Below are 22,985 nucleotides of genomic sequence, written 5' to 3'. Positions count from 1 at the left end.
CATAATCCCTTATTACCCGTCGGGTCTGAACAGTTCACGATAGAGCATGCTCGTGAACTGTCAACGGGGGGGGGGGGGGGGGGGGGGGGGGCGGTGTTATGCCGTGTGTGCATGCACCTCGCGGGACGCGCACAGCGTGAAGCAAAACCTCCCAGACATGTATTGATCTGTACGGCAAAGTACGGTTTGGGAACTATATCATTTCCTTTTGGAGGGCATGCATAACACGGCATAACACCAGAGCCTCGCTGCGGGGAAACGTTGGCGCTGTTCCGAGTTTGTTCTAATCTGTCAAAATGACAGACTGCTTTCAGATTTTTCCGTCATTGTTAAATAAAATATTCGGTTAACGCGACCACTGGTGTCCCAGCAACATCAGTACCAAGCGAGAGAGTTGTTTCCAGAGCAGGGGATATTGTAAATGACCAAACACCCCAGCTTATAAATACCTGGAAATGTGGACATTCTCATATTCCTAAAAACCTGTCTGATGATGCTGAGTGAGTGACTAGTGAGTTTGAGTTGAGTTACTTGAAAAACTAAAGTGAAACTTGATTTATTTTATTGCAGGGTCTGATTATTAAATGTCCTTGTTTATTTGTGAGATGCAGTGGCATAAAGAAAATGCTTACTTTGTTGGGTAGTACCAGTAGGTACAAAAACACTGGTTTTCTTGTTCCAGTCTGTTACTGTCACTTTGTGTTTGACACTTTAAAATACTGCTATCCTACAAAAAGGCTGTAAAAATCAGATTTATTATGTAATAAAGAAATATTTTCCGAATAAAAAAATGTTTTATTGCAAAAAAAAAAATTATGATTTTTTTCTTCTTCCCTTTATTATTCAATATCGCGATAAATACCGTACCGTGGACTTGTTATCGCGATATTATCGTACCGTGAGTTTTTGGTATCGTTACATCCCTAGTTGTCACCACAACATTTGATGGCAAAATAAGCCTCCAGTAGACCCTTTTTGTGTGATGAGACATGACGTAGCCACTGCACAGCTGGAACATGACTCAGCAACATCCAGTGGAAGTCATGGGTAAGCACAACACCCACCTGGGGCTGCAGCAGGAATGTAAGCCTGCTCCCTTGTTGCCTTTCACTAAAGACAACAACAAAAAGGGTAAAACTGGCTGGCTATCACTGCGCTCATAAATGTGGTTACTGCTGTTTATTTTCAGCCACTTCAATGATGGCTTGTGACATTAGATTTGGCAAATTATACATGTAGCTGGAACTGTACGTCTTTCTGTGGGTGTGATGTGTATGTGTATGTGTGTGTACCTTTCCATGTTGGCCCAGCCTCTCGTAGCAGATCACTACGTCCTCCCAGAGCTCCAGATTTTGGTAGATGATCAGAGCTGAGCTGGTGCAGCCGAGGTCTGTGAGCAGGCTGCCCAGCTGTTTCTGTGGAGGGCAGAGACATTAGGCTACAAGTATGCAGGCAGAGTGACATTTTGTCCAACATGTGAATAAAAATGCAAAAATGTTGATATGTTTCAGCCTGTTGGTTCTGCACTTTAGCAAATAAAAGTTCTTAGCAAGCACTAAACACCAACTACACCCGAGAACGGTTAAAAGTCAAATGAAACTTGTCCGGTCATAAATCATTGAATTTGTTTAAATGCAGCAAGTATATAATATTCATAGTACCGTAATTTTCGGACTATAAGGCGCACCTGAATATAAGCCGCAGCAGCTAAATTGAATGATGTGTACATATATAAGCCGCACTGGACTATAAGCCGCAGTGCAATAGTAGCTACAGAACATGTACTGTGCTGTGTAAACTGTACTGTATCACATAGCGTTTCAGACACACAAACTTTTCAACTTTCAAACTTAAACGGTGCGCTCCCAGCGCACGTACCGGCAGTGATCTACAGCAGTGGCTTTCAACCAGTGGTACGGGGACAAACTATCTCGCTCTCGTAATGTCTGTCTGTCTTGCTCTCATTCTGTCTCTCGTACCACTCTCGGTTCCACTTTAACTTTTGCGCGCTACCTGTCTCACTCTTTTCCGGCCTCCAGCTTTTCCTGCTGGAGCCCGCCGCTTAAAGGTGGGGGGCGGACCGGCCATAGAGCCCATAGAGTTAAAGGTGGTGGACTGTAACCTGTAAAATCCATAGATTTAGGAGGTCCCCTAGTGGCCGTTAGCTGTATAAATCCATAGATTAGCCGCACCGTTATATAAGCCGCAGCGTCGAAAAATGGGGGAAAAGGCGCTGCTTATAGTCCAAAAATTACGGTAGTTAAAAGTAAGTCTTCTTCTTATGTTCAGAAGTGAGGGCTTGTCTCTTAAGCATGCATCTATAGCTGGTATTTGTAAAGAGCTGACCGTCAGAGGAAGGAGACTGTGGTTAAAACTCTATTGAGACGCATAATATGAACCAAACTCAGTATACATGTCCAAAGAATGCTCCTAACACACACACACATAATATGTGTTTATATCACATGTCCTCAGGTGCGCATCTACGGGGGGAAAGGGGGGGCAGCTGCCCCCCCAACTGTAGAGCCTTTCCCCCCCAGCTGCCCCCCTAACTTTTGTGTCCCTAAAACAGTAGTTGTAGAAACAAACCTACACTATGTCCACAAGCAACGAAACAAGCAGTTCATTAATTAAAAGTGAATAATTTTAAATATCCTCTTAGGCCAGTTAAAAACGCAACTACAGCCCTGCATTAAACTGCGGAGCGGCATTCACAGACCGCGGCTCATGCAGCTGCAGAGAGACCGAGCTGTCCCAGCACCTGAAGGTGGATCAGCTTCCCCTGGGAGCATTTCCAGTTCCACTAGTTTTGTTTTTACTAAGGACGAGAGCTTGAAACAAAATATTAATAAAACGCTGCCGTTTGAATCGATAGCGATTAACAGACAGTCGCTGTTTGGGACGTTGTGTTACAAAAAACTACACAGACAGCGCTAGCTGGGAGATCGATCACTTTATTTGCTAAACTATGTGGTACTGCTGTTTTATACTATATTTTTTGTTTGTTTGTCTGAACACCTTGTTTCTATTGTGAATTAAGAACACTTAATAGGTTATATATACAGTTAGACCCTCCAGAAAAACGCGATTCTGCGATCGCAGAATTTACCGCATAATCAGCAAAATGGCGCAGATTTTTAAAAGGCCGCATATTAATCAAAAGGCCGCATAATCCCCGCATTTTTCCAGACAAAATTGAGGGGGAAAAAAGTTAACTCGTCTTGACGTGAAGTAGTGATGATGATGATGACGCAACGTCATCAGCTCGCGCATCACAGAAGGTAAACAACACCGTAGAGTGAACGTGTGGAACTCACAAGAGAGAGAAAACACCAAGAGGAAAAAATCTGATCCATCTCATTTACCGACGAACATTTCTGCTAAAGACCAGGCAAAGCAGTACCCCGATGTCTTTCACGAAAGTGGGGGGAAACTATTCTGCACCCCGTGCAACTGTGTGTTGGAGCATAAGTCTTAGAGAAAATGTACGGTGACAAACCACTTTGATTCATTCAAACATTCGAAAATGCTTTCTGCTGCTGCGGACAAGGAAGCCAAACAACTCACGTTCACCGAGGCATCAACCTCCATACCCTTTCGAGGGCTACAAGAAACGAAGTGAGTAGCCTACAACATTGAAGCTGGTCAGATAACGAACGAGTAAATGAAAACAGAATGAGGCGGAGGTGTGTGTGTGTGTGTGTGTGTGTGTGTGTGTGTGTGTGTGTGTGTGTGTGTGTGTGTGTGTGTGTGTGTGTGTGTGTGTGTGTGTGTGTAGTGGCAGGTTGTGTGTGAGAGAGAATAAATAAGACAGCCCAATATTTTAAAAAAATCTACTATATTTTTCGCAATTTTCCGCATATTTCGCAACTTCCCGCAATTTCACCGCATAACATCACATAAAACCCCCGAATGTTTAATCGCATAATCAAGGATTTTAGCCCGCATAATCAAGGAATTTAGCCCGCATAATCAAGGATTTTTGCCCGCTTTTTTCTGGAGGGTCTATACAGTATAAAATACCACGTACTGTCCGCCCTCCCATGCCACCCTGGCATGACCTCTTGCCCCCCCTTTGCCACCCCATGTAAAATGTTCTAGAACTGCCACTGCATGTCCTAATTAGAAAATGCTAGATTTGGATGAAAATATTAAAAGTATATCTGCCGTTCACCTGACCAACATCAAATTATGAAAATAGGAATAATAGTGAAATACTTGTATGCATGTAAACGTAGTCACTGATCCCCAAGTGTATTTACAATTCACCCTGAGGGGGATATGAATGCCTGTACCAAATTTAATAGAAATACATCCAATATTTATTGAGGTATTTCTGAATCGGTAGGATACTTTGTTTCGACAATCCACTCAATCGGTGGCGGCCGGCCCATAGGGGCGCCGCCCCCCCTCTTCCCACATGTTTGATTGCCATTAAAAATTAAAAATAAATAAAAATATATTTTTTAATTTTTAATTTTAATTTTTAATGAACAAGGTAAATATTATATAGTTGGTATCAGTAAAATGTATAATCTACAATAAAATCTCGTTTTAAAATTGTTTTACGATGTCTAAAGTTACTGATAAGTCACATGTTTCCTGCCTGGCCGCAGCGTATATCATTACCCTCTCTCGTCCGGGCGGTAGAAAGGAGCCCTCAGCCAGAGCAGCAGCAGCCAACAAGCTGACTGTTGCTATCTGTAAACTATGCCGCCGAAACATAATTTCAGCCAATCAGCATTGTCAGATCTGATGCTCAAAGGGCGCCCTATCAGCGCCCTGGCCTGTGTGTTGTTTAGACTCGTATCCAAGGAGACGCTACATTAGTTGTCGAGGATGGCTGCGTCTGCAGGTGGAGACTCCGGTGCTAGTGGATCGCCGGAGCTGTAGATTAACATTTACATGCACTATTGTAGTTGTAAGGGCAATGCCTGTGGCACCATGGAGCATAATGTGTGGGCTGGACCTGTATTTTACAGGAAAGTAGTGAGCAGAGGGTTGAGTTGTTGATTCTTGTTCAGTTTTCATCTTCCTCACCCTCTCAGACTTTCAGTTGTGCGCGCTGCTAAAGAGACGCGCTACCATGGAAACCAAACAATAGCTGTAGCTGTATTAAAGTCCGAGTGGAAACAGTCGTGAGTAAATCGGATTTTGTCAGAAATCTGGAGAAATGCGGGAGTGTCCCACGAAAATCGGGAGGGTTGGCAAGTAACACACCAATACCAGCACTCTGCAGTTTGTGTGGGCATACTGTACTGTTGCACAGTTTTGGAAGATTCATAGCTAACCACACTGAAGATTATGGATTATCTCATATTTTTAAGCCTCAATTTGTCCCGTCCCCCCCTCTAACATCACCAGAAGTCATCATTTAACGGGTCATTTCTCAAAAATGTCTTCCGGGGGACGATCCCCCGGACCGCCCTAGTATGGTTTGGTCACCATTTCCATAGCCCCACCAAAGATATTTTCCACCAGCCGCCACTGCACTCAATATTAGACAGAGATATGGCAGTTTTGATTAAAGCAGTAGACTGAACGGCTAACCAACCTTGTTGTCCATGGTAATACATCACTAGTATCTTAAAAAGAGTGACTTTATAAAAGGTTTAACGTTTTATATAACACCTATAAAGTTAAACCAATAGCTGCCTGATCAGAAGAGATGTCACGTATACCTCACTACATGTTGTGTATTTACAGGCCTAAATTGTGCAAGACGAAGTATAAAAATGCAGAATGCATTAAAATAAAGGAAGTAATAAATAGTATTTCATGATAAAATATCAGAACAAACACACAGAGGAAAACTGCACTCTATCCCAGCCATAAGTAAGCCTTCAGTGCTCTGTCACATGCAGGCCATGGTTACCTAGAATAAAAAAAAAGAACCATCTGCAATCATTCACCTCACTCCGCCTTCACGTCCTCAGGCGGCAATAGGGACCGTTCAATTCCATCTTTATTGATGTTATCAGTTATTACACGCCGCCTGGGTGATGTCTCATCCCAACTGATCTCTGCTCTATCCTCCTTCTTCAATCTCTCTGACAGATACATCTTTCTATTACTGCCTTCTCTACTCACTGCTCGTTGGATCCTTAGAACTGTTACAAGATGTGTATTTTGTAAATTGTGTAAATTGCTGCTGTTAAATACCATCCAACTATGTGCAATATATATATATATGCCATTAAAGCTGTGCTATATATTCCTGGCTCATAACTTAGTACTTTTTAATGCATGTAACATTATGTAACATTAAGCTGTCTGTGGCTCTTTTTTCTGCTGTAACTACTGTTGAGATCTCCATATCAGGTTGAATAATTAAAACAACAGTTAGTTATACTCAAATATAATCAATTATATTCTTGTATAACCCACAATGAAAATGCTTCATATTTTAGGTTTTTCTATATTTACAGTATAAACAAAACACAAGTGGTTTCAATAGAATATGTCTGGTCATGTCCAGTCCTGTACATCAGAGGCCATGCCCAGTTTCCACAAATAAGGATATGGAGGAGGTGTCTTTAGGTTTTTCTATCCTGTTTTCGAGCATAAAGACTCTGGCGGAGGGGAGGAACTTTCTTTTTGGAGAGAGAGAGAGGGGGGGTATCCCCTGGTATGCTCTCTCGGTAAGCTCTGTCCCTCAGAGCTGGGTTTTTGCTCTCGGTAAGGTTCTCTCAAGACTTGTTAAATATCTCTCAAATGTCTTGGTTGAATGCTGAGTGAATTTCTTTGTGAACTGAGTGGAATGATTTGATGGGTGATGTGTTTGTGAATATTAGGCCCGCCACCTGTGGGGAATCTTCCTCCGAATTCAAGCGGATAGGAATGGGTTTTTGAATGTTATTCCCGCCATCTGTGTCGGAAAAACGTGTATGAATATTAGGCCCGCCACCTGTGAGGAATCTTCCTCCGAATTCAAGCGGATAGGAATGGGTTTTTGAATGTTATTCCCGCCATCTGTGTCGGAAAAACGTGTATGAATATTAGGCCCGCCACCTGTGAGGAATCTTCCTCCGAATTCATGCGGATAGGTATGTTTTTTTTAAATGTTATTCCCGCCGTCTGTCGGAAAAAAGGTATGAAATTGATGGGAATTGATTGGGTGAAAAAAAAAAAAAAAAGAATTATAATGTTGTAAAGAGAGAAGGTAAAAACCCTGTATTAGTTTGGACCTATTTTTCTTCAAATAAATGTATCCCACCTTTTGGATTGGGACAACTTAAAAAGACATCTGCACTCTCCTCTCCTGCTTCAAAGGTAAGATTGCACCCTACCACACTCACTCTTAGGTAGGGCCACACCTCATTTACTGATATCAAAATCCTTCGGGATCGCTTAAACAGATTTAAGTGAGTTGTCTGAATTGAAACAGCAGTTAATTGAACCTGGTTCTTCTGGGAGTTAATAGAGGTGAGATCTTGCTGACGTTGGTGGATCTGAGCCAAGCAGTAAACTTACATAGACTCAATAACTTCGGTTAGGTCAATTAGTAGGTCTGAGTAATTTCCGGGAATAAATTATCAGCTACTCCTGACTCTTACACTACGTACATTTCCCCTCTGTGGGACTAACAAAGGTATTCTGATTTCTGATTCCATTTCACTCTTCTACCATGCTGGGCCGTGTTAGAGTCTAATGTTTGTTTTGGAAGACGTTATGATGCTTTGAGGAACAGCAGCTCTGTCAGGAAATATCATTAGTGTGGTTTCTAAAGCTCCTCTGAGAACTCCATCCATCCCATTTTTCCGTTTTGGTTCAGAGTTTTCACCTTGTGCACACAGAGCAACTGTTAGGATTACACTGTAATCTGAAGATGTCCATTGTCTAACTGAAGTGAAGTCAGACTGAGACTGTCACAAACAAAACAGTGATTGTCCAATCTAAATCTAGAAATCCTAACTACTCACAGGAGGTGGTTTAAGATTTGGATTTTCATTGTTTTCACATGTTGATGCGCAACTACTGCTAGAGAGATGACCAGTATCCAAAGAGTTTGTAGGACTGTCTTTTTTATTGTCTTTCCACAGCTAAAAATACAAATGTAATGAATAATTTAATTGTTCCATCTATTGTGACTTGCTTATTCTAAGTTAGCATAGCATTGTCTGAGTACTTTATTTTGTTGGTGACACAGGAGCAACAACTCATATCACCACAGTCATAGTTGTCACCAGAGTGTAATGCTATTTACTGCAGCAAGTAACACCTGCATAAACTTGCTATGTTCACAAAAAAAGACTATAAATGTGCATCTGCCAGTTTCTGATCATACATTGGTATCACACCTTTAAGCCTATTCAGGGTTCCCACGCTTGCCTTGACATTTTTTTCCATGCTACCTCCTGATTTTCCAGGTACCATATTAAGTGATGATCTATAGGCCCCTAAAGCTTTCCGCCCCCATCCGCGCCCCCTCCCCTCACTCACACAACCCCCTAGGACACCTGACTACTTACTTGATTTAAAAGATGTGCCAGTCAAGTCTACATTGTAAATGCTTAGATATTATGTCTTATTGATAATATCAATGCATGAAATAATGCAACAAGCTGTAGATGAACAATCATTTATTGAACTGGAACTTTGAAACACATGAGCACTGGGATTTATATATGTTCTCTCTTCCACTCCTCTCCTATCTCATCCTATCCTCTTCTCTCCACACCTCTCCTCTTGTGTCCGCTCCTGTCTTCTCTTCCTACTCTTCCTACTCTTCTCAACTCCTCTCCACTCTTCTCCCTTTTTCTCTGTCATCCTCTACTCTCTTATCCCCCTCTTCTTCTCCTCTTTCATCTTCGCCCCTCTTCTCTTCCTCTTTCCTTCTGTGCCCTCCTGGCTCCTCCCGCTCTCCACTCCTCTTCCTCCTCCTCTCTACAGTCTGAAGATCTGAAACAGAATGTTATTTTGAGTTACAATTGGTCATCTCCATAAGCTAAAATGGTGTTATATTTGTCTTTAGGAGGGTGAATTTACACACGGCATCTATTGCACGTCTGTCCGTCCTGGGAGAGGGATCCCTCCTCTGTTGCTCTCCCTGAGGTTTCTCCCATTTTTCCCTTTAAACTGTGGGTTTTCTCTGGAAGTTTTTCCTTGTACAATGTGAGGGTCTAAGGACAGAGGGTGTCGTATTGTCATACTGATATTCTGTACAAACTGTGAAGTCCACTGAGACAAATGTAACATTTGTGATATTGGGCTATATAAATAAACATTGATTGATTGATTAATTGATTGATTGACCAATAAATATTACAATCTTTCATACATCCATAACGGCTATTGCGCATACCTCATTGCTTTAACTTATTGACAGACTCTTGCAGCTCTTTCAGGGCTTTGTCTAGAGCTGCCACCTCTTCCTTTTTATCAGCAACCCATTTCCGATAGGCATTTGATTTTGACAGCAGTATAAAATGGTGCTTCTTCTCTGCCATGACTGCCATTTCATGTGCTTCTTTCTCCATTGTTTCAGGCTAGTCATTACTTTTTGCCGCTTTGTTTTCACTTTCTGGATTTCCTGGGAGAGCTCCTTTCTTTTCTTCTCTTTAGCGGTTTGCTCTCAACTTCTTCTGGTCTTCCAGATACATCTCATATCTTGTCCTTGCTCCTCTGCAGTGTTGCTTGAGGTCTTTTGGAAGAGCTCCATCTGTGTGCCCAGCCATTGCATCGTGGACCAAGCACATTGCTATTAGCATCTTCTCCTGTAGGTTTTCAACAAGCATATCCTTGTTAACAGAGTACCCCCTTTCTACTGCAGCTTGTCCATGAGACAGCGTGAAGAGACATTGCATGATGTTCCACAGTTCTGCATACTCTTCTTTGCCACTGAGATATCTTCCGAAGAATTCTTCAAGTCTGCAGCTGTAAACAAATTCTTGGAACTCTGCTTTGTGGTTTGTGTTGACATCGGGTGAGAATGCTTTATACTGAGAAAGGACTTTGTCACACTCAGTGGCAGGGCACCATCCAGCATTGAGGAGAACCTGAAGGAGTTTCTCAAACATTGCTGTTGTACTTTCGGTTTCCGTCACAATTATCACAGGGTCAAGGGACCTCATATGCCGCACAGCTGGATACATGAGAGGACTTCTCTCCATAATTTTCTTGCAGGTCATTGCGAGTAAGGAGACACATTCTTTTTTGAACTCCACGATTTTCACTGGATTTTACTGGAGCTTCTCAGATGCCTTCTGCAAAGCCTGCTTGGTTGAAAATCCTATGTCCAGGTGTTTGAGTGGGACATGGATTTGCTTCTCTTGGGGGTCCAGTTTAGTGAGCTGGAGAGGTGTCTTGATCTTTGCTAGCTCTTCTCTCTGGATAAAGCATGACAGCAGGCCTGTCAGGGTTCTTTGGAGCTCCTTTGCCAAGAATGGCACCATTGGGGCATCTGTCTGAAATACCTTCAAAAAAGGCTTCAGCTGTCTTGCAACAAAAGCAAAAAACTCAAGTTTAGCCAGGAAAAGAGGGTCTTCGGTTGCCTTCTTGACTGTCAAGTAGGACGCAGATGTTGGCACTTTACTCTTCGGAAGTTTCTTGTGGCTGTGGATGTACGCCATCACAGCTGGCCACACTTCGATTGCCCGCTCAGCAACTTGCAAGTCTTCAACCCATCGAGTGGCACAGAACTTCAGAGGAAATCTTGCCGTTTTAGTCGGCTCACTGAAATCCTCTCGCCTTGCTGGCGAGTCATGGAACACATGCCAAAGCGCTCAGCGCATCTCCGATTTTCCAACCTGTTTCCCTCTCTCCGGTCTGGAAACTTCCATGCACAACATGCAGACCACAACTTCCCAGGTTGATGAGCTTTGGTGCATCTGGGTCCTCTTTGCTCTTGTCCTCTTGGAATATTCTTAAGAACTTCCAATTCACTGTAGGGCCGTCCATCGATATTTGCAGGAGCTTCTTGGGGTCCAGAGGTGACAGGGATCTGTTGATACTCTCCAAGAGCTTCTCTGCCTGAGTGTGTCCTAGGAACTCTGAAGTGAAGAAACGCAGAGCTACTTTCCCTTCGCGTTCACTCCAGTAGCGCAGAATGATATCCATCTGTTCTGTTTGTGTCACTTTGTTAAGGCATTCGTCAAAAGACACTACATGACACTACATGACACTTTGCTTTTCTCACGTCTTCGATCAGCTGCTCTTTAAAATGAGGATACAAGCTAAAACATATAAGGTAAGCCGATTTTGTTGCGCCAGATGTAAATTGTTTGGCAATTTCGCTGTTTGGGAACATCTGAGCAAAAGTGTTTGAAATGTCAGAGTTGGAGTTGAACGAGAAGTGTGACCTGACCATCTTCATGATCCAGTGAAACTCTGCTTCAAATACAGCTTGGCTTGAAAAAAATGTTTTCCCCTGAGCTCCAGAGCCTTTTTCCGTAGGCTGTTCACTGCTGGTACTGGGCACCTGACGGTCACTTTCGATATCCTGGCTTGTTGGGCCGCTTCTTCCCTCTCCTGTTTTTGTAGTCAAGAAATCTGTCATTCTTCTTTCATTATTTAGCTGTCCAGCTAACTTTGTGTGGGTTTGTCTTTTTGAATGGCTCTTGAGGGAAGCGACCCCCATATTGCTGATGTCAAATGACTTGCGGCAAAACTTGCAATAAGCCTTGTGGACATCTCCTGGTACCTCTCCAATCCAGTCCTTGTATTGAGAGTCATCTTTCCAATGTGACTTGAATATGCCGCGTGTCATTGTCACTCACTCCTGTAATGCATCACACATTTGAGATTATGAGTCTTACGTAGAAGGGATAGTATGCCTACTCTTACTCTGTAAAAGCTTTTGTTAATCAAACTAATGAACCTAAAAGGGAAAACATAAGGCTGGTTCCCCTGTGGTTCCTCAGTACAGCAACCCCATTAGTAAGCTTAGCTTAACAGTATAGATGTATAGAATCAGTCTAGGCATGATCAATGATTTTTCAAAAATGTCTCACCCCAAATGTTCCTATTCAGTAGTATCATTTTTTTTTCAGAAAAAAATGAAAAATCACAAAATAGCTAAAAGTAGATATAAGAATGAATGTTACAAAATTGATCAATACTAGACTATTCATGTCAACTAGTATAGAAGTAATGTCACAGCCTAATGTGAAAATGTATTGGTAGTTAGCTCGCAATGCAAGCTAGCCAACACTAGCTAGTTAGTTAGCAAGCTGAATGTTGGCTAGCAAGATTGCACTGCATGTGCTTGCTAACCATCATTAACGAATCCAAATTCAAAACAAACTCCCCTAAATGTGGTGAATAACACGGTTTTAGGAAAAGTCAATGAAACGTAGAAGGGGTAGGTATGCCTACTCTTACTCTGTAAAATCATTTGGAAATCAAACTAATGAACCTAAAAGGGAAAAACATAAGGCTGGTTCCCCTGTGGTTCCTCAGTACAGCAACCCCACTAGTAAGCTTAGCTTAACAGTATAGATGTATAGAATCAGTCTAGGCATGATCAATGGTTTTTCAAAAATGTCTAACCCCAAATGTTCCTATTTATTAGTACAATTATTTTTAAGGAAAAAACGAAAAATCACAAAATAGCTAAAAGTAGATATAAGAATGAATGTTACAAAATGTATCAAGACTAGACTATTCATGTCAACTAGTATAGAAGTAATGTCACAGCCTAATGTGAAAATGTATTGGTAGTTAGCTAGCAATGCAAGCTAGCCAACACTAGCTAGTTAGTTAGCAAACTGAATGTTGGCTAGCAAGATTGCACTCTATGTGCTTGCTAACCATCATTAACAAATTCAAATTCTAGCTAGTTAGCAAGATTACACTGCTTACTAACTAACGTTGATAAATCCAAGTTTACCACAGTTAAAACACAGCTACTTACATTTGAGGATAAACTTGCATAAGAACTTTCACGGTAGATGTCAAGGCTCCCATGTTGGCTGGGAAATGCATGTATTTGACCCTTCTATTGAGATCGCGAGTAACGTTATTATTCCTGAAGTCCACCAATCCGAAACTATATTTTTAAAGTCCATATCACCAAGTTGCCTGCATCAAATTCCAACATCCAATATACCATATAGAATGCCAAGAGCATGCTCTACAACAGGCCTATTCAACTGGCGGCCCGCGGGCCAGATGCGGCCCAGAACCAACTCCCGAGTGGCCCAGCCTCCCGTAGCCAAATTCCTACACTAGTACAGACCAGGAACGCAACACTCCGCGTTGCATAGAAACCACCAAACCACAACGCAGCACGTTTTTTGAAAGTGCATCTAGGGGTGCTAGTAACGGTGGTACTATGATAGCAACTCTAAAACATGTCTCTCTCAACTCTGAAGCGTAAACAGAGACAAAACGGTCATTGATCTTGTGGAGCAGATCCAAGTCAAGCTGGACCTTTTCGCGACCGACTTGAGCACGGGTCGGACACTGCATTTTCCTACGCTCCCCAAACACATCACATCTCCGGCACAAATCACGGATGTAATGACAGATTTCATTGCGAGGTTGAAAGAGAACTTTGCCGGTCGATTGGATGGACTTGCTCTGCCCACAGAGGTGATGATGGCTTTGCCAGAGACCCATTCACTGTTGCAATAGAGGGGGACGTATCAACCAGAGCAAAGGAAGTGGTCCCCTGCATCGACAATGGGAAATATACACTGGAACTTATTGACATGCAGCGCACTAACGGGCCAGCTAAGTTTTGGAGTGATGTCAAAAAACAGCAGTTCCCTAACGTTCAGAAAGTAGCGATCTGTGTGCTCAGTATGTTTGGATCAACATACACATGTGAATCAAGCTTTTCACACATGAACTCAATCAAAAGTAGCACTCGCTGCTCCCTGACTGACAGCACTCTTCACCATTGTCTTAGGATTGCATTGACATCCTATGAGCCAAAAATCAATGCTCTTGTTCAAAACAAAAAATTTCCCTTCTCCAATTGAGAAAGTCAGCGATGACAAATCACAAATGAGGTGATAGTAAGCACCTAGTTTACTATAGTAGACGTGTAGGGTGGTATTCATTCATATGTTAGTTACCCGTATCCCTTGCTATGGGTTTGTGCACTGAAGGGTTTGACAGTTCTTTCTGTATTCATTTAAATGCACTTTGTAATGTGTCTGGGTCAAATGTAACCAAAACGTATGATTTTTTTGTTATTACTTGAAAAGTGAAAAAATAGTATTGCTACAGTACTACCTCTTTGTGTTGCATTGGAGCTCTTTAGCTGTTTTTTTTGTATGTGAGGACATTTATTAAGACTGCTATTATTGTATTCAGTAAATGCACTTTGTGATGTGCCTGGTTAAAAAAACATAACCTGAATATTTGACTTCTAAAGCAAAAAAATGTAATGCTACAACTGTGCACTTTTTTTTCAGATTCTGTTAAATTAATGCTAATTTGTTGTGTTTTTATGCACTTTTTGACCTACCTTTGTTAGATGAACAATGAAAAATAATTGCATGTTTTTCATCGCAGTAATATGTGTTGGTTTAAAATCTGTCACTACCCGCTTTTTACAGGCCGCTGAATGTCTGGCCCAGCTGAATTTTGTAGTTATAAAATATGGCCCATCTGAATGTGTAGTTGAATAGCCCTGCTCTACAACATGGGATCATCCATTTATATCTACAGTAAAAGCTGTTCACATGTAAAGGGTTTTTATAAAGTCATCTTAATTCTGTGCTCAATAGTTTCATTTTATTACTATTTTACACCTCATCCAATAAAAATGTCCAGGACAACTGTTTCTATTTCCATGTAAGTGTTCACTTTTGCTCAGTTTCCATGACTTTTCCATACCCGGAAAATGAAAAAATTAATTCCATGTTTTCCAGGTACCGTGGGAACCCTGCTATTCCTTCTCTATTGAACTCGTCCAGCACATCTTCACCTCGGGCATATGGATTGTGTTAACTTACAAAGTCTGGAAATCAAGCCAGTGATAGCTTGCACAATCATGGCTTTCCATATCCTCAAACTTAATTTAGGCCAAGTTCACCGTAACAACATTTTAAAATATTTTCCTATTTATTATTTTTTTCTATATAATTCATTATATTCACATAACATAATGGAGATCTGTGAAATGGGACATCCTATTGAGCTATCCATACCTCTGAATAGGAGGACACACATGACACTACTTCGTTCTCAACTGTAGTAAATGTTTAGTGCCAATTAGCAAATGTTATCCTGTCAAAATGTTAAACTAATGCAGTGTAAAACGCATATCTTATAAACATCAGCATGTTAATAGTCATACCATGCATGTTAGCTCTCATTTAGCTGAGCTGACAACTTATTTGCACATTTGATGACTCCAGATTCAAAGAGAAATTCATTCAGTGTATTCAGTGTATTGGTTGTTGATTAAAAAAACTTTTTTTTAAAGTGTGTGGTACCTGGACAGCCCATCTGGGGGGGGCTTGGCAGAAGTAGAAGGCCTTTAGCCGCTCAGTCCCAGGACAGCTCAGGTCTTCAAAGTGGTCTACTATTGCCTGGAACAGGAAAACAAGCTGAAATTCTGAAGAGGGGTCTATTAATAAGCCCACATGAGACAATACACACTGATAATTAAAGAAACTCTACAACAACAACAAATCATAGTATTATTAAATAATAAAGTAAATAATCGCAATAAATAAATAAATAAATAAAGTATCCCACACTCCTCCTCACCTGAGTTTGCATCATGGCTCTCTCCACACAGCGGGAGTTGCCCCTCTCCAGTTTGGTCCTGAGGCAGAGAGCGGTCACCTCCACAGCCCAGAACTTAGGCTGAGAGAGGATGCACTGCAGACACAGGAGGGGGAGAGGCTTCAGACAGCATCAAGACATCCATGATGAATAACAAATCTGAGACAATAGTTTTTCATATCATACAAGTCAAAGTCTAATTGTTTGTATGATAGAGTTTATTTAGGAGTATCTATAGTCAATTAGCTCTGATCACACAGCCAAAACCTATAATTATGACTACACTACAAACGCTTAAAGGTCCCATGTCATGGCCATTTCCACTGATCATAATTCCATTGTTGAGGTCTACTAGAATAGATTTATATTGTGCAATTTTCCAAACTCACATTGGTTTCTCATACAGCATAAACTACGTTTATTCTCTGAATTTCACTCCCTGCCTTTAACGGCTCGTTATAGCTCCAATAGCTCCAGCCCCCACCCTCCCTGTTAGCACAGTGTGCTCTGATTGGTCGGGACGTTGTGAATCGCGCCAAGCTCCGTGGAGGTGTGGTTTCCTTGTTTAGCGATACACAGCGAAACACATCCACATCATCCTAAGCACACACAAAGTCACAGCCGAAGTAAAAACAATAAGTGTGGCTTGATATTGAGTAAGAAAAAGGTTGATAAACGCTGTGAGAATGGGTCTGCAGAGAGAATTTCACCACGATCCCAACTGTCTGTTATCAGCCTGCAGCCAGGGAGGAGAGATCAGCAGAGCTGCCTGCACTGAGTGTGTGTGTGTGTGAGGAAGTCCGTGGATTGGTAAATTTGGACCAATCAGCGGGGGCTTAACGTAACGGCTCCGCGGACGTAACGTAACGGCTCCACGGATTGGTCCATTTGGTTCCGGGTAACGCATGACATCATGAGGTACCCGGAAGAATCAATGGACAGTGACGTATCTCCAACGAGGCGTTTTGGGGAGGTATTTTCTGTGTTAGAGTTTTACTCGCTACAGGGTGTACTTTGAGGGTTTTGACTCTGCAGACCGTTGACATGCATAAAAACCTTCATAACACACAAGGGGACGGGTAATAACCGGAAAAGCATGATATGGGACCTTTAAAAAAAAAAAGTAGCAATCCAACAATGCTAAAGTCTACAATAGCCAGCAGAAACCAATATTTACCAATATAATATATACTAATATTTATGGGATGTACGCGCAGCACTGTTGCTACCCCGGCTCCTGAACTTTACTGCAAATGTCTATTTAGCTTCTCAACACTCACATGTGATGTAATTGAGATGTAAATGTTGGCCATGAGGGTCGTACAATGGGTCGGCAGTATTTATTGTTGTTAATTAACAAAATTACGACTTCCTGTAAACAGTTCATGCTAAATGTGTGCAGGAAGTTTAATTTACGGATTCATTACAAGTACCACAAACCTTTCATACAGGTTAATGTTTATAGGAGAGACTTGTTTTAAATGTGGTTTGATTAGACATGGGCCCCTTAAAGTTGACATATTCAAATCCCCCCCGGGCAAAACAAAGACACATATCTATGAATGTTTCCTTTCATTCCCTTCTGAAACTCCATATTTAGCTTCCTCATAAACACTTGTTCATTCTGAATGAAGTCCATAAGCATATTCAATTCAGTAAGCACCTGATCTACATCTGCACACAGAACTGAGAACCGACACCCTGGTGTCAAATAAGGACGGATTAGATCTAGTTCCCTTTATTATCCTTCCACACATCTATAGCCCGTCTCCTGTGCTCTGTGGTAACAAGCAGAGCAGCCATCTTCAGAGATCATTATTCAAACCCATTACAGCAATAAAGTCCTAATCTGTGTGCTGTGCTGATAATCTGCTGCTCAGTGTTCGCGCTGTAGATGATCAGATTAAAGGGAGCAGGGGGGGGGGGGGGGGGGGGGGGGCTCTTGTACTGATAAACTGTCAAGTAGACACTGGGGAAGATGACACTAGCTTTGTATATGAGCCTTGGTTCTGGCTCCTTTAATCAGAACACGCTGTACAACAATGACTTTCTACCTACAGTAACTGATCAACATGGAAATATGCATACAGATGATGTTATAAATGGTTTCATGCGAGATGAACAAACACTAATGATGTTTGTGGATGCTTAGCAAGTCGTGATGGACTCATTAGTGCAACAGTAAATTGTCCTAATGTTATTCCTCTCTCAACATCACTCACTTGAGTTCAGCGGCCACATAAAGTCCAATTGGATCTCAAGTGGGCCGGACCAGTAAAATCCTAGCATAAAGTCATCCATTATCAAAGGAACCAAGTGGGACATTAAGGATTAAGAGAGGGAACAGGATCTGCAAAAGATGAATAAAGACTCAGAAGGACAACTCTGACTGTTTGATTTCTACCACAAGCGACGGACCCTGCACATTGATCTTCAGAGTTTCTGACACGGCTACAGGCGCACGGGACAGCTCACCCATCACAACAGCTATATTGGTCTTATTAACAGCTGTCAGCTTCAGGAGGCGTCAGATCATGCCAATGCAAAAATATGGCTCCGGTAGAACAGTATAGAATATGGTTCAGTAATATTTTGGCCAGTTCATGCATTCGCCTGGTTTTTATAACTCATTTTCCCACAAGAGGGCTGGCTGTGTTTGTGAATGATAGATGGTATAATTTAGGGCACATCACTATTAAAGAACGAATCTGCAACAGGGACATAGAGCTGTTGGCTGTTAGCATGAGGCCCCACTATTTGCCTCGGGAATTCACTCATGTTATCGTGATAGCTGCATATATTCCCCCCTCTGAAAACGCTGAGGAGGCATGTGACGTCATCAGCTCTACTGTAAGCCAACTGCAAACACAGCACCCAAATGCTCTTCTCCTGATCTCTGGAGACTTCAATCATGCCTCTCTCTCAAAAACTCTGCCCACTTTCAAACAATATGTTACCTGCACAACCAGAGGCAATAAAACACTGGACTTACTGTATGCCAACACCAATGATGCATACAGCTCATCCCCCCTTCCTCCCCTGGGCAGATCTGATCACAACCTGGTTCACCTCCAGCCGACAGCCAGTGCGTACCTTGAAGAGGTGGTCTGAGGAGTCTGCGGAGGCTCTGAAAGATGGTTTCGACACTACTGCGTGGGATGTGTTCACTGACTCTCACGGGGAGGACATCAATGGCCTTACAGATTGCATCACAGACTATAATAATTTCTGTGAGGAAAACGTCGTACCCACCAGGACTGTACGGTGTTTTCCCAACAACAAACCCTGGATTAAACTTGACATAAAGGCTCTCCTGAGAGAGAAAAAAAGGGCCTTCAGATCTGGAAACAGAGGGAGCTGAGGTGGAAAATCAGAGAGGGGAAAAACAGCTACAGGAAGAGGATGGAGGAACAGCTGCAGCAGAGGAACATCAGTGGAGTCGCCTGAAAACCATCTCTGGGCAAACGACCTGAATATCTTCTTCAACAGATTTGATCAGTCATGCGCCTCCCTCCCCCCCCCCCCCCCTCTGCTGCTGCACCCCCTATTGTCCCACTGCCTGGAAATGGTCCTGTTACCTCTCCCACCTCTACTCAGCCCCCGGCCATCAGCTCACAGACACTTCTCACATCAACCCCCGGTTCTTCTCCACCCGCTGACGACACCTTGTCCTTCACAACCTACCAGGTGAGGAGGGAGCTGCAGAAGTGTAAGGCGAGGAAGGTGACGGGTCCAGATGGCATCAGCTCGAGGCTCCTCAAATCCTTTGCAGATGAGCTGTGTGGGATTGTGGAGCTTCTGTTCAACCTGAGCCTGAAGCAAGGGAGGGTACCACAACTGTGGAAGACGTCCTGTGTTGTACCTGTGCCAAAGACCCCTCACCCCAAGGAATTCAACAGCTACCGGCCAGTGGCGCTGACATCACAGCTGATGAAGACCCTGGAGAGGCTGGTCCTTGGACACCTCCGGCCCCTTGTGGGACCATCAATGGACCCGCTGGAGTTCGCCTACCAGCCTGCCATCGGGGTGGATTACGGTGTCATCGACCTGCTGCAGAGGTCCCTCTCCCACCTGGAGAAGGCTGGGGGCACTGTGAGGATCATGTTCTTTGATTTCTCCAGTGCCTTCAACACCATCCAGCCCCCCACTCCTGGGGGACAAGCTGCAGCTCTCGGGGGTGGATCACCACCTCATCTCCTGGATCCTGGACTACCTCACCAACCGCCCACAGTACGTGAGGACCAGGGAGTGTCAATCAGACACCATCATCAGCAGAACGGGGGGCCCCCCAGGGGACGGTGCTGGCACCGTTTCTCTTCACCCTCTACACTGCAACCTGTCACCTTCAGAAGTTCTCTGATGAATCCGCCATCGTTGGCCTCATCACCAACGAGGACGACAGGGAGTACAGGGAGCTTATGCACGACTTCACCCTCGGGTGCCAGAGGAACCACCTTCAGCTGAACGCAGCAAAGACCAAGGAGCTGGTGATGGATTTCAGACGGCGCCGACACTCCCCCCCGACAGCAGTGAACATCCAGCGAACATTGAGATTGTGAAATCTTACAAATACCTGGGGGTTCATCTGAACAATAAACTGGACTGGTCTGATAATTCTGCTGCTATGTACAAGAGGGGACAGAGCAGACTCTTTCTGCTGAGGAGACTGAGGTCTTTCGGGGGTGCAGGGGGCACTCCTTCAGACCTTCTTTGACTCTGTTGTGGCGTCAGCCATTTTCTATGGTGTGGCCTGCTGGGGCAGCAGCATCTTGGCTGCTGACGGGAAGAGACTGAACAGACTGGTAAGGAAGGCCAGCTCTGTCCTGGGGTGTCCTCTGGACACTGTGGAGGTGGTGGGAGACAGGAGAATGGCAGCCAAGCTGTCCTCCCTGCTGGACAATATGTCCCACCCCCTCCAGGAAACCCTGTCCTCACTGTGCAGCACCTTCAGCAACAGGATGCTGCACCCCCGCTGTCTCACGGAGAGATACCGCAGGCCCTTCCTTCCTGCAGCGGTCAGACTTTAGAACCAGCACTGCCACTAGTAGACCCTCCTACACACACCACAACAGACTATAACACCCCTTGCTGCTAAATACAAACCAACGTTGTGCAATATGTGCTATATGTGCAATATATATATGCCATTAATAACTGTGTAATTTATACCTGCCCACTAAATCAATATATATATGCCGTTAATAACTGTGAAATTTATACCTGGCTGCTAAACCCTTGTTACTGTTACAAGGTGCAGATGTAGCGATTCATTTCAGACAGTTTGAAACGCGAGGGCCGTGATTGGTACGTGATCTGCCCTCGCTCAAGGGAAAACCTCCAGTTTGACTTGAGGCCGCCCCTGTGACAGATAAATGTAATTATAATGAAGCCAGCTTTGCAATGGATCAATGATCCACCAGGGGGTGCAGTGGGGTTCCACACTGGAGCTCATGTGAAATAAAGTGAGATACAGTACGCTGGATGTACAGCGGAACTTTGTTAAGATCCATATGTTATGGATATCATACTGCTGTGCTAAATAAGAGACATATAATCATTTACAAAACATCACCATGTTGTTATTTAACAAAATAATGTTGTTTAGTCGAAAAAAATGAACAGGAGGAAATGCAGCCCGGCTCTCGATTTTTAATCCTAATTTAATCATCATCTTCACCACGATCATTTATGTTTATGTTCGCCGAATTGACATGAAATCACTGACACATATGAATATACTGTATTCAACTTCATTCAAACGTTATTAACGTGCCTAAACTCAGTAATTCACGAAATATATTTATATTTCAATGGAGCCTCGTCAGCAGATTAGGATCCCAAAGCGTGGCGGAGGGATCCTGATCTGCATGACGGGTGCTATTTTCCCCATAAGGAACAAGTCGCTGCAAATTATCCCGCTTATTACATGGCCACATTCTCAACAAAGTAACGACATGACTCCCAGTATTAATTGAAATGCTTTTATGGATTTAGAAAATGTTTTTATTGATTTAAAAAATAGTTGTATGTATTGATTTAAATTGACATGCATCCGCTAAGAAAAATAGTCCGTTGTTACCGTTTTTTTAAACAGTCTGAATGAAACGGCAGCTCTCAGCTGTGTATTTACACAACTAATGGCCCATCAACCACAGCTCTCTCCCCCCCTCCCCCCCTGATCTTTCTTCTCCGGCAGCTAAATTAACTGGAGGTTACTCTGAGTGAACATAGACTGTATGTGACAAGCTTACAGTTAGTGACGTAACAACACCATAAAAGCTGGTTGGTTGAAAGCAATACGGGAGGTAAAAATAACTAGAATAATTGTGATTCATTTATTGTGGCTTTTATGTTTTTAGGTATAAAATGTTATGTTATTCAGGCTTATAGTTCATCCTTCTCTAAAAGCCTTCAACAATGACAATATTCATAGTAATTTAATAAATCCTTCCAACACACATTGTAAAAAAATAGCCTACTGTAAGTTAAGAAATCATTCCAATATGTACATCTTCTGATGTAACAACAATAACTTTATAAATAGTAACATAACTGAACATGGTATTGCACATTTAGCTTTGAGTGTTACTGACCTGAGATGTTTTTATTACATGAATTAAGGTGACTGAGGCTTTTTAACATACAGGGGTGCAAACTCATCAGGTATGAAAAAGGTGACAAGGATCCGAGCCCCCGGCTCCCCCACCCCACAGAATATCGACTTTAAAATGAGGAATAACAGAGGATATTAGCAGAACAACTAAAGCAGCAGTGTTAATAATAACAGCAACGCCAAAGAGTCACATCTAATAGAAATATATTAAAGCATTTATTTTAAATTGTGAAGCAGTCAGTTTATAATTTTGGCAGCACTGTTGAGCATTTTGAAAATGTATTTTCATGCCTCTGTGCAAGGCTTAGTCTTTCTATCTTTATAGCCACATGGTGTAAAGTAACTAAGTTCATAAACTCAACACACAATTTTGAGATACTTGTACTTTATTTAAGTATTTCAATGTTTTGCTACTTTGTTCTTCTACCCCACTACAGTTCAGAGGTACATTGTGTAATTCTACTCCACTCCATGCATTTAATACCTTTAGTTGCTTTACAGATGTGGATGAATGATGTGAAATATAATCAAGTGTTAAATCAGACTTTAGTTCCACCTGGAGCAAATCCACAAGCTACCCTGCAGTATACAAAGTCATTCAGACTAACTGCACCTTTACCAGCTTTGAGAACACTTTCATGATCAATCATTATAAAACATATCATATATATAATTCTGAAATGGACCA

At 42.6% G+C, this 22,985-nt stretch overlaps 1 protein-coding gene across 1 annotated transcript in view; it reads right to left on the bottom strand.

Moving 5' to 3' along the window:
- ttc27 (tetratricopeptide repeat domain 27) overlaps window positions 1-22,985 on the bottom strand; it is a 168,082-nt gene that overhangs the window by 48,398 nt on the left and 96,699 nt on the right. The window contains exons 10-12 of the mRNA XM_079689264.1: window positions 15,667-15,780; window positions 15,390-15,485; window positions 1,293-1,415 (exon numbers count right to left, since the gene is read on the bottom strand). Coding sequence (XP_079545390.1) covers window positions 1,293-1,415; window positions 15,390-15,485; window positions 15,667-15,780 — 333 coding nt within the window. The remainder of the gene's footprint in view (window positions 1-1,292; window positions 1,416-15,389; window positions 15,486-15,666; window positions 15,781-22,985) is intronic.

This window comes from Notothenia rossii (assembly GCF_949606895.1).
Source record: "Notothenia rossii genome assembly, chromosome: 6".
Lineage (NCBI taxonomy): Eukaryota > Metazoa > Chordata > Actinopteri > Perciformes > Nototheniidae > Notothenia > Notothenia rossii.
Note: the sequence above shows the minus strand (reverse complement) of the source record. Positions and strands in the feature narration are given on the sequence as shown.